The sequence below is a fragment of the Condylura cristata genome, unplaced genomic scaffold (genome assembly GCF_000260355.1).
Source record: "Condylura cristata isolate star-nosed mole 26May11 unplaced genomic scaffold, ConCri1.0 scaffold00029, whole genome shotgun sequence".
Taxonomy (NCBI): Eukaryota; Metazoa; Chordata; class Mammalia; order Eulipotyphla; family Talpidae; genus Condylura; species Condylura cristata.
Window position 1 is genome coordinate 5,856,349 of NW_004567130.1, and position 13,582 is coordinate 5,869,930.

General features: G+C 45.1%; 1 protein-coding gene across 2 annotated transcripts in view; it reads left to right on the forward strand.

The window, feature by feature from the left end:
• The window catches only part of ADRBK2 (adrenergic, beta, receptor kinase 2), a 99,161-nt gene extending 88,434 nt beyond the window's left edge, over positions 1–10,727 (forward strand). For both annotated transcript variants that reach the window (XM_012731058.1, XM_012731060.1), the window contains 5 exons: positions 2,407–2,569; positions 4,745–4,881; positions 6,343–6,378; positions 6,915–7,028; positions 8,171–10,727. In XM_012731058.1, the coding sequence (XP_012586512.1) occupies positions 2,407–2,569; positions 4,745–4,881; positions 6,343–6,378; positions 6,915–7,028; positions 8,171–8,332 (612 nt within the window). In that variant the 3' untranslated portion in view covers positions 8,333–10,727. The remainder of the gene's footprint in view (positions 1–2,406; positions 2,570–4,744; positions 4,882–6,342; positions 6,379–6,914; positions 7,029–8,170) is intronic.
• The last annotated feature ends 2,855 nt before the right edge of the window (positions 10,728–13,582 follow it).

The following is a 13,582-nucleotide window of genomic DNA, read 5'->3' on the forward strand; positions in this document are numbered from 1 at the left end:
GTGGGGGGCCGGGTATTTGCAGGGCCAGCCTACAGCAGCAGGAGGTTGGGTGGAGGCAGCAATGCACATCTGTGACCTGAAGCAGTGGCTCTCCTGGGTGTACTGGCAGGAATCACCTGCAGCCTGGGCAGCCCCATGCATGTCAGGTGTGGGCGCTCCATTCGGCAGCTGTGATTTTCAGACAGTCCGTTTGGAGGGCTTTTGGTGAATAGACTGCTGGCAGCAGACTGCTGTTACAGTGGACTTTATCATCAGGTGTACAGCTATCCATCAGAAGATACTGCAAATACAGCTCTCATGTGGGAGCCCAGGACAATGTTTGATGTTTGAAAGAGAGTCTTATAGTTCAAGTTTTGTCGCCCATCATCTAGGCTCTGGAGTCAGACAGAGGGGCTCAGACCTGTTTGTAGAGGCTGAGCAGAATTAAATAACCTTCTGAGCCTTGGTTTTCTCACTTGTGAAGTGAGTAGGTCCATGGCCCAGATGTCTTCGTGTGGATAGGATAGCCTATCTAAGCATCTGGCGTCCTGTGCTTACCCTTAGAGCTTCTCTCGCTGTGGCTCTGGTCCCTGCACACAGGCCGAGACAGGATGCACTTTGAACTTGACTTCATGTGATGGTGGCTCAGTGTAGGTGGGGAGCCTGGGGCCTGGACGACTGGTCCTGGTGGGAATATGCATTTCAGGGAATTTATGTATTTTTAAAATAAGCAGCCCCGACATTTTACTTTAAAAAAAAATCACCTCTATCAGTATAGATTTTCTTCTTTGTAATGTTATGTATTCATTTTTAAACATACAACCCAAGTCATGAAGATCCAGGGCTTCTGAAACTGGGAGAGGTGGGATGGCTTGGATATAAAGCAGAATCATGAGCATTTCGAGTAACTGCTTGAAAACCACTTACTTTTGTCACAATCCAGAGTCTGTCCCAGGATCCATAATTCTGGCTTCAGCCATCTCGCACCCCACAGTGACATTGCCACTGCCATACACAGAGGGGCGCATGCTTGCGGGCTCAGACCCGGAGAAGACTAGCGTTTCCACTCTAGGTATCACTTGGGCGTCTGAAGGAAAGTGAACAGGGAGAGAGACCTTGTGATTCCAAGAACCTGCAAGCCCACACGTTATGTAGCAGGTCGGAAGCAGAGCTCGGAAGCCCAGATGGGAATCTGGCATGCAGCGTCTTCCAGTGTTGCACTGATTTGCTGATGGTCTATGAGCAGAGCCTCAGTCTCGCCTTTTCTTCCCTTTCCAGATAACTTGCATGGTATGATATCTATCCACATTCATCCCCAGGCAAAGGAATGAGCAAATCATATTTCTAAAGAGATTTGTGATTTGAAAGACAAGCATGTCATTTTCCATCAGTAGGTTGCTAGCTTTTCTGCCACAAAGCTATAGCACAGGTGCATAAAACCCTTTTCTTTACTCATCTGCAGAGTGCAGCCTTCTTTAGGGGAAAGAACTGAGACTTTTGAAGGATAGTTCAAAAGAGAAGTGTTACCATTAGGTGTAATTTTTATTATAGCAACTCTTAAAGTTTCCTAGCTGCAGTTCCCTAAGTTTTCACACTATCTTGAGCCTCACCATCAGGCATTTGATTATACTGTTAAAGCTTTGGTCAGTTGGAGGATTCATGGGATGAGTAGTAAATTCAGCCTCCCTCACCCTCTGATTGTCTCACTTTCCCAACTGATTGAGTGTGGTTAGAAAACCCTTCTGGGGCCCTCCCTGGTGGCGCAGCGGGTTAAAGCACAGCACTGACAAGCTAAAGCCACTTCCTCGTGAGTTCGATTCCCGCCTGCCCCGGAGGTGACCGCATGGCGCGGCAGACATCTCCTGACCCCTCAGCAGTATGCTTAGTCTATCTGCCTGTTCTGCTTCCCACTCTGTCTCTGGTGAAGCCTCTCGCCACCCCTTATCCTCCTGCCTGTACCCCAGTTCGGTATGCACAAATAAATAAGCCTTTAAAAAAAAAAAAAGAAAGCCCTTCTGGCTACTCACTGGTAACTGTTTCTAGGACAACAGTGGTTTCTTTGCCCACACCTGCAAATAAAATATTCTCACCATAATTGGAATTTTATTTTGCTGTCAGAATCCCCTAGCACTTCACGTAAACCATTCTTACATGTTAGTTTTCAATGCAAAAATGTAAGGAAGAGAGTATGAAAACTGGGCAGGCACTAAATAACCCAAGATTGACAGAAAGTGTTCACCAGCCATAACCATGTGTGAATCTTGCTTGCCCGGCTGTCACCAGCAAAGGTTTACTATGAGAATCATCTATGTCCAGGTGATTGTATATTGTCCCCTGGCCATCTGGTTACATACTGTTACTGATCCTTTTGAAGTGGTTGCCTTTCTAAGTTAAGTTACAAATATCTGGATTTCTTAAAATAACCAGCTTCTCGATTGTGACCAAGAACTCTACAAGAACTTCCCTTTGGTAATCTCTGAACGCTGGCAGCAGGAAGTGGCGGAAACAGTTTATGAAGCAGTAAATACAGACACGGATAAAATCGAGGCCAGGAAGAGAGCTAAAAATAAGCAACTTGGCCACGAAGAAGGTAAAATTAACTAGTGTCTCACAATGTTTATCACGCAATGAATTTTTGAAATTTTTATAAAGCTGAAGAAATATTTGGGTCATAAAATACTTTCAAGTGGTGGTGGTAGGGGGTGGGGCATGGAGGGAGCCATAAATTGCTTTAATTTTACCTGGCTTAGAAAAGTTCAGTCTTGAGTCAACATGTAAATAACAAATGTATGGACATCAGCAGCAGTATTTTGTTATTATGTTCTTTTATCTTGAGTGTTTGAGGCTAGTTTGGAAGTTTTTTTCCCTTGAAAATGGAATATCACAATGCCAGGAACCAGCTTCCTGTGTGACTTGTGCAGACCCATTGGGTTTAGTGTTCTGCTGTGTGTCAGTATGTTGACTTTATGTTTGAACAAGGGGCCTGCAGTTTCAGTTTGCACTGGGCCCATTGGTCCTAGTGAGGAACTTAGCATTGCTTGTCACAGTTGTATGTATAAATTTATACTCTATATCCTAAGCAGCACTGAAGAATTGCCAAACCATATTTTTATGTATAACAATCAAGTGCTGTTAGAATTTTCAAAATGAATACATGGCATTAAGCACCAAATATTGTCACTTTTGATTTTTCTAGAATTATCCATTTACATACATTGCGATTGATGATTATGATAATACATTTAATTGTACCTTGAGCAAAGATCTGTTTTGAGGTCTGTGTCAGCAGTTTTATTTTCTATCATTATGTGCGTGTGTGTGTATTATTTTGATGGGAGCATCTTGGTGCGGACTTCATTGATCTTATTAACAGTTTCCCACGCAGTGTTTGTTGTCATTTATTTAGAAAAGTATCCTGGCTCCTGGATGAATTCCTCCTAACAGAAAAGTTGCTTGAACATACCCAGGAACTCTTATGGCCTTTTAACTGTGCTTACCTCCATTCATCAAGGAAAGGGGCTTTTCCCCAAGTTCTTCTGTAAAGAATGGTCCTTTGAGATCATAACTCTGTACCATTTGCTATAGCAGATTTTACATAATTGTCAATGGTAATTTGCTCAGAGGAGGACCACAGTGTCAACAAAATCTTAACAGACTAGACTAAGGGGGAAAATATATATATATATATATATATATATATATATATACACACACACACATATCTTAAATACCCTGTTGAAGTGTATTCTTGTAGTTAGAGCTACAATTAGAATGTCTAGAAAATTGATCTTACATGTAAGTAATTACATATAATTACTAGACCTTGGTTGAAGGTCTCAGAAGGCTTAGATTTCTGAGATAAACATGTAAATTATACTTTAAAAATACTTTAGAAGTGCAGGCACCTTTTCCCATTAAAATGGCAACTCTAGAAACTCACCCTATTAAAGCCCCCTCCTGCATGTCCACAGGCCCTTTGCTTACCTGTTTGTTTGATTCCCCACTAGAAGGTAAGATCTCAGGGAAGGAGGAGTTACGCCTTCTTATTCATTGCTGAATGCAGTCCTGGGACCTTGTGCATCACTGAGGCATTCACTCAATTGTGGCGCAATAAATGCGGGCCGGAGTGAATGCATGATGAGCGTGATCACCAAAGCCATTAGTAAAGGCAAAAGCAGCTACTTTAAACCCACCTTTTCTTAAAGAGACAAAACTTCACTATAAAAAAAAAAAATGGCATCAAGACTTAACATGAGTGTGAATTGTCTTGATTTTTCTCTACATAATCATATATTCAAGGGGTGAATATGATCTCATGTGGAGGAACATGCAGTTTTGATCTTTGTTTACTTGGACAAGAAATCCCCACCGTACCCTTTCATCCCGTATAAGATAAGAGGTGGTTAAGCGCAGGAGTTCCAGCACCACGTAAGCAAAGATACTTACTTGGAGCATGGCTTGACTTTAGCTGTCTCTGTTCTCCAGTTCTCACTATACACCATGGAGTAATAAGGTTGGAAACTGATTATTTGCCCTTTAAGAACAATAAATGAACATCAAAAATGTATCAGTATTGACAGTGCATCACTGTTTTTTTTTAATTATTTATTATATTTATAATTTATTAGTGGCAATAGAGCTAAAGAATCTTGGGTTATATTTACATAAAGTTGCTTTTCAAAAAAAGTTAATCTTTTTTTTTTCTGAGTATAACATAGATCTGTTTCACAGCTCATTTAATTTTCATTTATTTTATGTTCCTCAGATTATGCGCTGGGAAAGGACTGTATTATGCATGGGTACATGTTGAAACTTGGAAACCCATTCCTGACTCAGTGGCAGCGTCGATATTTTTACCTCTTTCCAAACAGACTTGAATGGAGAGGAGAAGGGGAGTCGCGCGTAAGTCCTGCCCCCGCCAACCCCGAGGGAGCGTGTTTTGGGGCGTGGTGCTGCGAGGCTGTTTCCCGGCCGAGTTCTGTCACATTGCTACTGAGCACTGTGTTTTCTGTTTTAACTTGTGTGCGGGAGACTTCAGTGTTCAGCTTTAAGTTTTAAACTTCTGAGACCAGGAAGGATTTTGAAATATCTGAAAATTGAGCATGCTGACCCGGAGGTTAAAAGCAGACAGGTTTGAACAAGCCAGAGAGTGGTTGGGGGGCTCAAAGTCAGGCAAATCTGGGAGTCAGTGCAGGACCACCCCTGCTCGACCTCCCCCAACTCTGAGCGCAGCGTGGTTTCTGCGTGCAGAAGATGGAAAGGTGGAAGGTAGAGCGCACGCTACATTTACTGCACGTTTTGTAAACATAGTCTCTCTCTGTCTCTCTCACTCACACACACACACACACACACACACACACACCCTACCAACTCAGTCTTTTCACCAACCTTTGAGGCTCCATCTTATATTTTACTACGAGGGAACTTGGGCCAGTTAGTGCCCAGGAGGCAGGCAGTGAGGAGTGGTTCTGACCTGAGCCTGCTGGCGCCACTTTCCCCACTTCCGGGCCACACAAAATGAAGTAAAGGCAGGCAGGCCTGGCATAGAGGTGAGGTCCCCAAACCACCCTTGCTTTTGTCTCCACCTTGTTGGGAAATTTAAGTGCATTTCATATAGAAGAAACCACAGCTGCGCTTTATCTCCAAGATAGGATTTGCAAATACAATGAAAACAAACGTCTCACCCATATTGTCCCTAGGACTTGTCTCCATGGAAAGCACCAACCCAGCTAGGCAGGCTTCCTGCTCTCGGGGTGGCAATGGTTGGTCATCTCAAGCAGGCCCACATCTTAAAAATATAGTTATGTTTCATGGACACCTGCTCTCAGTTGTCCAGTGGTCAGAGGTCGGGGAGAGTTATGAGCCCGAATCTGGGTGTTGAGCTTTGGAATGTATTTCCTCTACCTCCTTGCTGGTGACTTCATTGTTAACAGGAGTGATTGCTATTGCCTAGTGCTGTAATCCTTCCAACTAAGGTCTGACGGTTATGAGTGCCCTAGAAGTCATTTTCGAAAAGTTAACAACCAGGGACCTGAGATATGATTAATAAGACTCTTTGGGCCTCCTAAACTATAACTTGGGTTCAGGTGAGTAGACAACAGTAAAGCTTCTAGAACATTTCTAGATGCTGAATGGCCTGGGCGTGTCACACACTTATTAGGCTGTGTGTGGTGAGTCGCCAGTGCGCTCACGGGCTCACTTTCCAGGATGCTTGTAAACGAAAACACACAAAAGTGGTTTCCCTTATTTAAAACCAGATGCAGTGCATTGCCTTGTTTTACGAAATGTGCGTAGGTGGACTCGGAAATGTATATAAAGAAAAAGAGAACGTGAGAGTTTGTGACAATATTGTTTTTCATTTAGGATTCCTGGAGTATTTATCCAAAAAAACACAAACTGGTAAGGTACTCGTGACCCTATAGCATTCACCTCAAGCTACAATGCTTTAGAGCTGGCGTGACAATCTTCTAAGGATGTCACCTGTATTTACAACATCATTTTGATTATGATCAGAACATTGCTAACTTACACGCTTACACTCCAGTACACACCCTTTGCTTGTGTAAATCATATATAGTGCTTCATTGTTCCCTCACAGCCGTGTGGCTAGAATGTAGACGTGTGCGTGATCAGAAAGCAAACCCGAGATTCATGATCATTCAGAAGCCAGTTCTGTGCTGAGGGAACAGCTTCGCTGTCGTGCCATCAGAGACTTTCCTTTCTTTGCAGCTTTCTGCGGGCCTGATGCTGTGCACTTTGTATGTGTCCCTTTGTCGCCAGTGCCCTGTACGCGCAGAGCATCGTCAAAGAAAGAAAAGTTCTTTTTTTGTAAAAACTTTTTCTGAGTCAGTAGTTTTTGGTATAATTTGTTAACTTAAATAAGAAATAATTAAATGATGTCAAATGATTTGTAATTTTTAAATTTTTACTCTTAGCAAAATTTACTGACAATGGAACAGATTCTGTCAGTGGAAGAAACTCAAATTAAAGACAAAAAATGCATTTTGCTGAGGATAAAAGGAGGGAAGCAATTTGTCTTGCAATGTGAGGTGAGTTTTTTGTTGTTGCTAGAACAGTTTTGTAGTTTTGTAAGTATTCAGCAAATATGGATGTCAGCTTATAAAACATCATCTTCTCCATGCTTTATCGCTTACAGAGTTAGCAAGAGCCCTCCAAGATAGGAGATTCTCAGCAAAGTCACAGCTATTTTTATCTGTCTGTCTGCCTATCTATCTATCTATCTGTCTGTCTGTCTGTCTACCATCTATCTTGGATACAAGAGTTTGGGTACAAGCCAGAGGTGCTGGAGGCAAGAGGATTCACCAGGGACAGAATAGGGGACAGAACAGGTTTGACTGAAATATATTGCTGAGGGGAGCAGAGGGGAGACAGCAGATGTCCGCTGTTCCTTGTGGGTCAGCTCCCTGGAGCCAGGGATCGAACTCATGTTCCAGTGGCTAGTGATAGCTTTACAGTGCTGAGACTTAACCCCTGCGCCACCAGGCATATTTTTAAAGAATATTTTTAAAGAAGCAAGTATTAGGCAATGTCAAGAGGAAGTACATGAAATACTTTGATTACCCTGTCAGAAACTCTGTCCAGAGTGGATAGGAATCCATAGTTTTATTTATTATAGCTTTTCAGATCAAATCTTTCAGTATGTTTGAGGTTGAGATCTGCATGTTTAAGTAAGGTGGAAATGCCACCTTTCTCTCCCCTAAGGTCTGTTGTAGTTCATGTTCAATCCCTAACACTAACTGGTGTATGTGTGGCGGGGGAGACCATGTGTGTGAAAAGAGCATATTAGGTAGACCACTAGTGCACACAAAAGCATGTGTTCAGCGACTCCATTACTGCATACACATGTGAAGGTACTGTTGTCAGAACTGTTATTCATGGACTTCAGTTGTTTTAGAGGTCAGAAGTCCAAGGCAGGCAGTCTCCAGGTTTCAGCGGTGGTTTTCAAGGTGGATTGTGTGAGAAACACCTGAAGGCTTTATATGCTTTTCCTCTTTCTCTTCAGAGACTCCCTGAAGGAAGTCTTTGCATAACCCAGCTGATACATCACTGTAGGGGTGTGCCCTTGTGGGGAACGGGGTTCCCAAGACATGGTTAATTACCAAAGGAATCCACATGCTGTTGGCAGAATGGCTGAAGCCGTCCCAACTTCTTCCCTTGTGTTTCCCTTTAGAGTGATCCCGAGTTTGTGCAGTGGAAGAAAGAGTTGACAGAAACGTTCACCGAGGCCCAGCGGTTGCTGCGCCGTGCCCCGAAGTTCCTCAACAAACCGCGGCCCGCCACGGTGGAGCTCTCCAAGCCTCCGCTCTGCCACAGGAACAGCAACGGCCTCTGACGGCGGACAGGGAGGGGCCTGGGACAGGAACAGCAATGGCCTCTGACAGCGGACAGGGAGGGGCCTCCAGGAAGTCCACACCAGGTGTTGGCAGCCCTTTTCGGGGGCCTTCTGGAGACACGTGAGGAGTAGAAACCCGACACACTTATCTCTGGGCCCTTCCATGCCCAGGAAGACCCGAGATGCTCCTAACTGGAGGAGCGACACTCTCAGGCGCCAGTCGGCCTCTCCTCTCCTCCGAGTGCCTCCCAACGCCATCACAGTTGTCCGCACTCAAACTACTGAGGAACTGAAAGCTCTTTGTCTTTGTTACACACTTATTTTGTATATATGACATAGAACTTGAAATGATTCTTACTTATCACTTCAGTTTTTACGTCTGAATATCAAACATATCTTAGACTGGCCAAGAAGTGCTTGCACTGTCTTCAGTGTTGGTGGTAGGTGGCCCTGGCATTGCCATATTTTATCTATAAACAGCCACCTCCTGGTTTTCTGTCTTTGCTCTGTACTGCTGGGGGATGGGAGAGCGACCGTGTTTCTTACCTGCACTTCAGAACCGGCTTCCTCTCATCCTGGGGTGGAAAGCTTGAAGCTGCTTTCTGGAAAGGTTACCCTTGGGGCCTCGCGTGTGCTGGCCCTCCTCACAGGGCACCCTCGCCGGCAGGACTCGGGTTCTCAGGGGGCCTGGGCGTCTCTCATAGCGGAGGCATCACGAGCACGTCCTTGCAAAGGCCGACCTCGGTCTGAAGGAGAGGCAGTAGGGCTTTAAATTTCAGGGTAGGAGTGATTTTTCAAAGCTCCTCAAGTCCAACTTGTTGAAGTTAACAGCACTTTCACATGTTTCGGTGTGTGTGCATGCTGGAGTGAATCTGTCTTGGGTTTCGACAACTAGCAGTTGTGGGACATAGTGATTCTGGTTCCTTCTGCCTGACCTCAGGAAACATCAGTGATAGATGTGTGTGACAGGAGGGAGGAATTGCACTGTTGCACATGTGGGGATCTTCCAATGTAGATTTTTTATCAAAAAAGGATGCTGGAGAATGGGTGTGTCAAAATGGGCTGGCTGTATGCCTTGGCCTTGCCTTGCCATTTATCTGTTCGGCAAATAGACTTTGCACTGGGTGACTTGTTCTCTGACAGTGATAACCTGAGAGCATCAAGGCTTTGTGCACAACCCCAGGGGGCCCCCTCTCCACAGCTCATCTATCCCGTTGCTTTCTGGGCCCTTTTTATGCCCCAAGTAAATGCTGGGGTTGTAAGTGTCAGTTGCGTTTCCCAGCAAAGTCGTCATGTCGTCAGACTAAAAATAATAGCAGTAATTTTCAAAGTCCACACTTTGGTCCTATTCTTAGTGCAATTTTGTTGTATGTTTCTAAGTTAACTACTAACAATGTAACTGACTTGGCATCATAATTACTGCATCCTGTCCTCGATATTTTTAGTGGTTCCAAATCTTTGTTTTCACATGTGCGTGCTATGTGGACTCCGAAGTGAGTACTTCTTAATGAAATTATATTTTGAGAGTTTTGGAAGATGTTGACCGACAGTCTCTTACTTCATAGGAGTTATTTTGGGACAGAAATATTGAGGGCCACCGCCCACCGCCATCACTATAATAGCTGGAACTTCAGCTGGCCCGCGTGTTCTACGTCTGCTCCTCCCCGTGCAGGAGGAGGGGTGCGCGCTTTCCATGCATCCCCAGGTTTAGAAGGGGGAAGCAGTATCCAAATTGTGCCACCAGAAACAGAAGAGCAGCCATCCTTCGCAGCGGGCATCTCCCCTGCCACAGCCGGTTCCAGCGGCCACTGCCCCGGGCGGCCGGCACACACTGGCCTGGCCGTGATGCTCCCCGTGGGAAGCCACCGCGGCTCGTGGCGAGAGGTCTCAGCCTTCTCCCTGGGCTGCGCGTCGTGCATGTCCTGCAAAGCGCTGGCTCTGCCACTTCACATCTCTTTAAAAAATACAGTTTTTGCTCTGGAGCAGAACAGCATGTCAATGTCAAAAAAACACGAATCAGAAGATATTCCTGAGAGCTTTTTTTGCTTCAGACTTAGTCCAGGTAAACTCTTACACTCCCCTGACCCATATTGGATTTTATTAGGGCGTGGCCAAGAAGCCGAGGTACACGGCCTTTGTTTAGGGAGCCCTGTGCGGTGAGGGGAGCAGCTTTTGAGGAGCTGTACTGGGGACTGGTTTGCGGCCTGCACCCGGACTGCAGCCCGCCTTTTGGGGTCGGTGTTTGTGCTGGCAGACGGAAGGCGCCGCTGCGGCCCTCTAGGCCCGCTGCCTGCCGGGCCCCGCAGCCCAGCCCCGCTGTGTTAGCCGACTCGGTGACCTCGAGTGACAGCGATCCTAGAGGCTTGAGTTACATCTGTCCGAGGTTTGGTCATTTCAGAAGGACAACAGCACAAATAAATCTTCTCCTTATTTTAGCTTTATACGGTTAGGGTATTTTGACATGGTCAAAGAAGATAAAGTTGTTATTTTTATAAAATTATGTTATAATAAATCTTGATTTCATAACTCAAAGGAGTCAATAAAGCAAAACCTAAAAATAATAGATTACTCAAAGCTGCTGTACAACACATGTGGAATAAATTTAAAACTTTTGTGAGTCCGAGGTTATATTTTCACCCGATGTGTTTGTCCCCTCGTATCTTTGGAACTGATGGTTTTTCCTTCTCTGTCATGTCTAATTTTTCAGCAAAACTTCTGGACATTAACTGTTGTTTCACTGCCGAGGCTAAAGTACCCAGGCCTCTGACTGGCCAGTTTACTGACCCCAGTCGTTTCAAATTCTGAACATGAAAAGAAGGGTCACATGTCAGGGTCCTCTGAGGAAGGGAAGTGCCCGACTGGAGCGAGAGCAGCAAACGCCATCTGTTCTGCCCAGATGTAGCTGGATCTGCAGTTCGGGAGATGCTAGATGGGTATCAGAAACAATTGTTTTAATGCCTCAAAGCAAATATATTTACCAGTTAACAGTGAGACTTACCTACATTTAAAAGAACACACTGTGATTTTCCCAATGATTTTTTATTTGTTTGTTTTTAATTTCGGTTGGTCAGTAGTTGAGCCCATTCAATCAAGCCTTTGACTTTTCCGTTGAATTGATTTCTTTGATGTTTCAAACGTTAACTGATATATCAAGAAGAAAACCAGATTCGCGTAAGTTGGACCTTTCACATGATGTGAGTCTATAAAAGTGCTCTGGCGTGTGCGGGTGGAGCTTCCCAGACCTCAGCGCTCTCGGGTAGCTCCTGGGGAGGTGTTTCCTTGTCACTCAGACACAAGGGAAAAACGACACCCCCCTCACCCCCCCACATGGTGTTTGTGCTTCACTGTGATCTGTGACAGGATGGCCTGGAGGTTGGGGGGGAGTGTCCCCTCCCGGAAAAGAAACTGGTAGAAATGGGGCAAAAGGTGTGGAGCTGCTGAAGCTGGCCGAGGCCATCTGCTTTCTCTGTAGAACTCAGGCTGCCGCCTGCACCCTTGGGCAGGGGGCACTGACCGGGCGCCAACACAGCCCTGACGGGCTCTCATGTCTGCTGGGGTCCCCATCACTGGGAGGGTCGCGGGGGCCTGAGTGCCGTCAGCACACGCCTGGCTCTCTGCTGTGGGCACTCTCACAAACCCACGGTGGCCATCAGCCCTCACAGCAGGACTGGGCTCACCGTGCGGGCCCGCCCATTTCTGCGGGGAACCGTAATAGTTCACAGCTTCACAATTTTTTCGTAAGATCTAACATGGTCCTCTCTCCCTCCCAAAGTCAAGAGGCTTGAGTTACTTACTAATATTCATGTCAGTATGAATTTTTGTCTCCAGACTACTTTAAAAAAAAAAATCACAGTAGAATTAAAGTTAACTCTAAGATGATGCCCCTTATTTTCTCAAGTCAAAATGGACTTTGGAGTTCCGTCGGTCTCTGAGAGATGTCCCTCTGCAGCCCAGCGGCAGGGTCCCCGCTCAGAGGGCCTGGGTGGCGGCGGAGGGGGCACAGTGAACAGCTGTTTTGTTAACATGGGTGGGTCAGCATTGACGTGTAAATGCAGCACCCCAAATTTTAAGTTTAAAGCACACACTACAGAACATGTTAACTGCATTTCTTCAAGCCCCTATAGGAAAGAAATTGCATCTTAGAATTAAATAAAATCACATTCTTATAGTAGAATTAAATCTTCTAGATCTAACAATCTCAAAATTGTCTTGGAAAATTGGTCACTACCCTGAATCTTTCATTTTGGGAAGGGAAGGAAAGGGAATGGAGAAGTATTTCTAATCATGTTTGTAATACAAAGGACTTGAAATTGAATTTCCTGTCTTGGTTGTATTCCATGATGTATATATTATATGTGGTTTATAAGCTAAACACTGGCCAATTTTTAGTTCTACTGTTAAATTGTATTTTTCTATGTTTTAACTAATAATAGATTTGGCTTTTTCTGGGTAACAAGGATTGCTAAACTGCATATATATATATATATATGTATATACATATATATATATAAACAAGAGTTCTATTTTAGCACAAAAGCATTTTATATTATTTATTGAATCCTTACGTTTGTTTTCATCAGAAACATTCCTTATCATTTCTGCTCCTTTTGATTTGTATCATTTGTTATTTAAAGAAATGGCAGCCTTTGCTGTTTTTCATAAGGTCAAATGAAATGGCACGTGTCTGCTTGGCACACCCCCCTCTCGTGGCTGCGGACGACTTCCACACCAGCTCCTCCTCGGGTCTGTGCTGAGAGGAGCATGCAGTGTTCTGGTAACATCTGACAGCGACCTTGCTGTGACATAGGGCTTCATCTACCTCTTCAGAAGGCCGCCGCTTGTTGACAGGTCCCCTGAAGGCTTTATTTGAGACTGGCTACAGTGTAAGAGAATTGCAGTAAAACATTTCCACGTGATTCCCTAGTGAGTGGGTTTGCTTTTCCAGCCACAGTGTTGGGGGTGGTGGGGCAGGGACCGTCCCCTGGGCGGCCCCCCTGTGGAGGCTGAGGTGCGTCTGAGGGCATGATTCTTGCTCTTTTGTGCCAAAAACCTGCAGTCAATCTCTCCACGAGATGTGACCATCACACATGATTTCGCCACCGCTCCCTGGAAAGGCCTTCCCGGACTCAGCGGTACGAACAGCCGGCTGTGTCGAGAAACAGCCCCCCTGGCAGCAGCACAACTGAGTGAGACTTGCCCCCTGGCTATTTCAAAATGGCGTGGGAAGTGGGGTCCCACAGGCAAATGTCC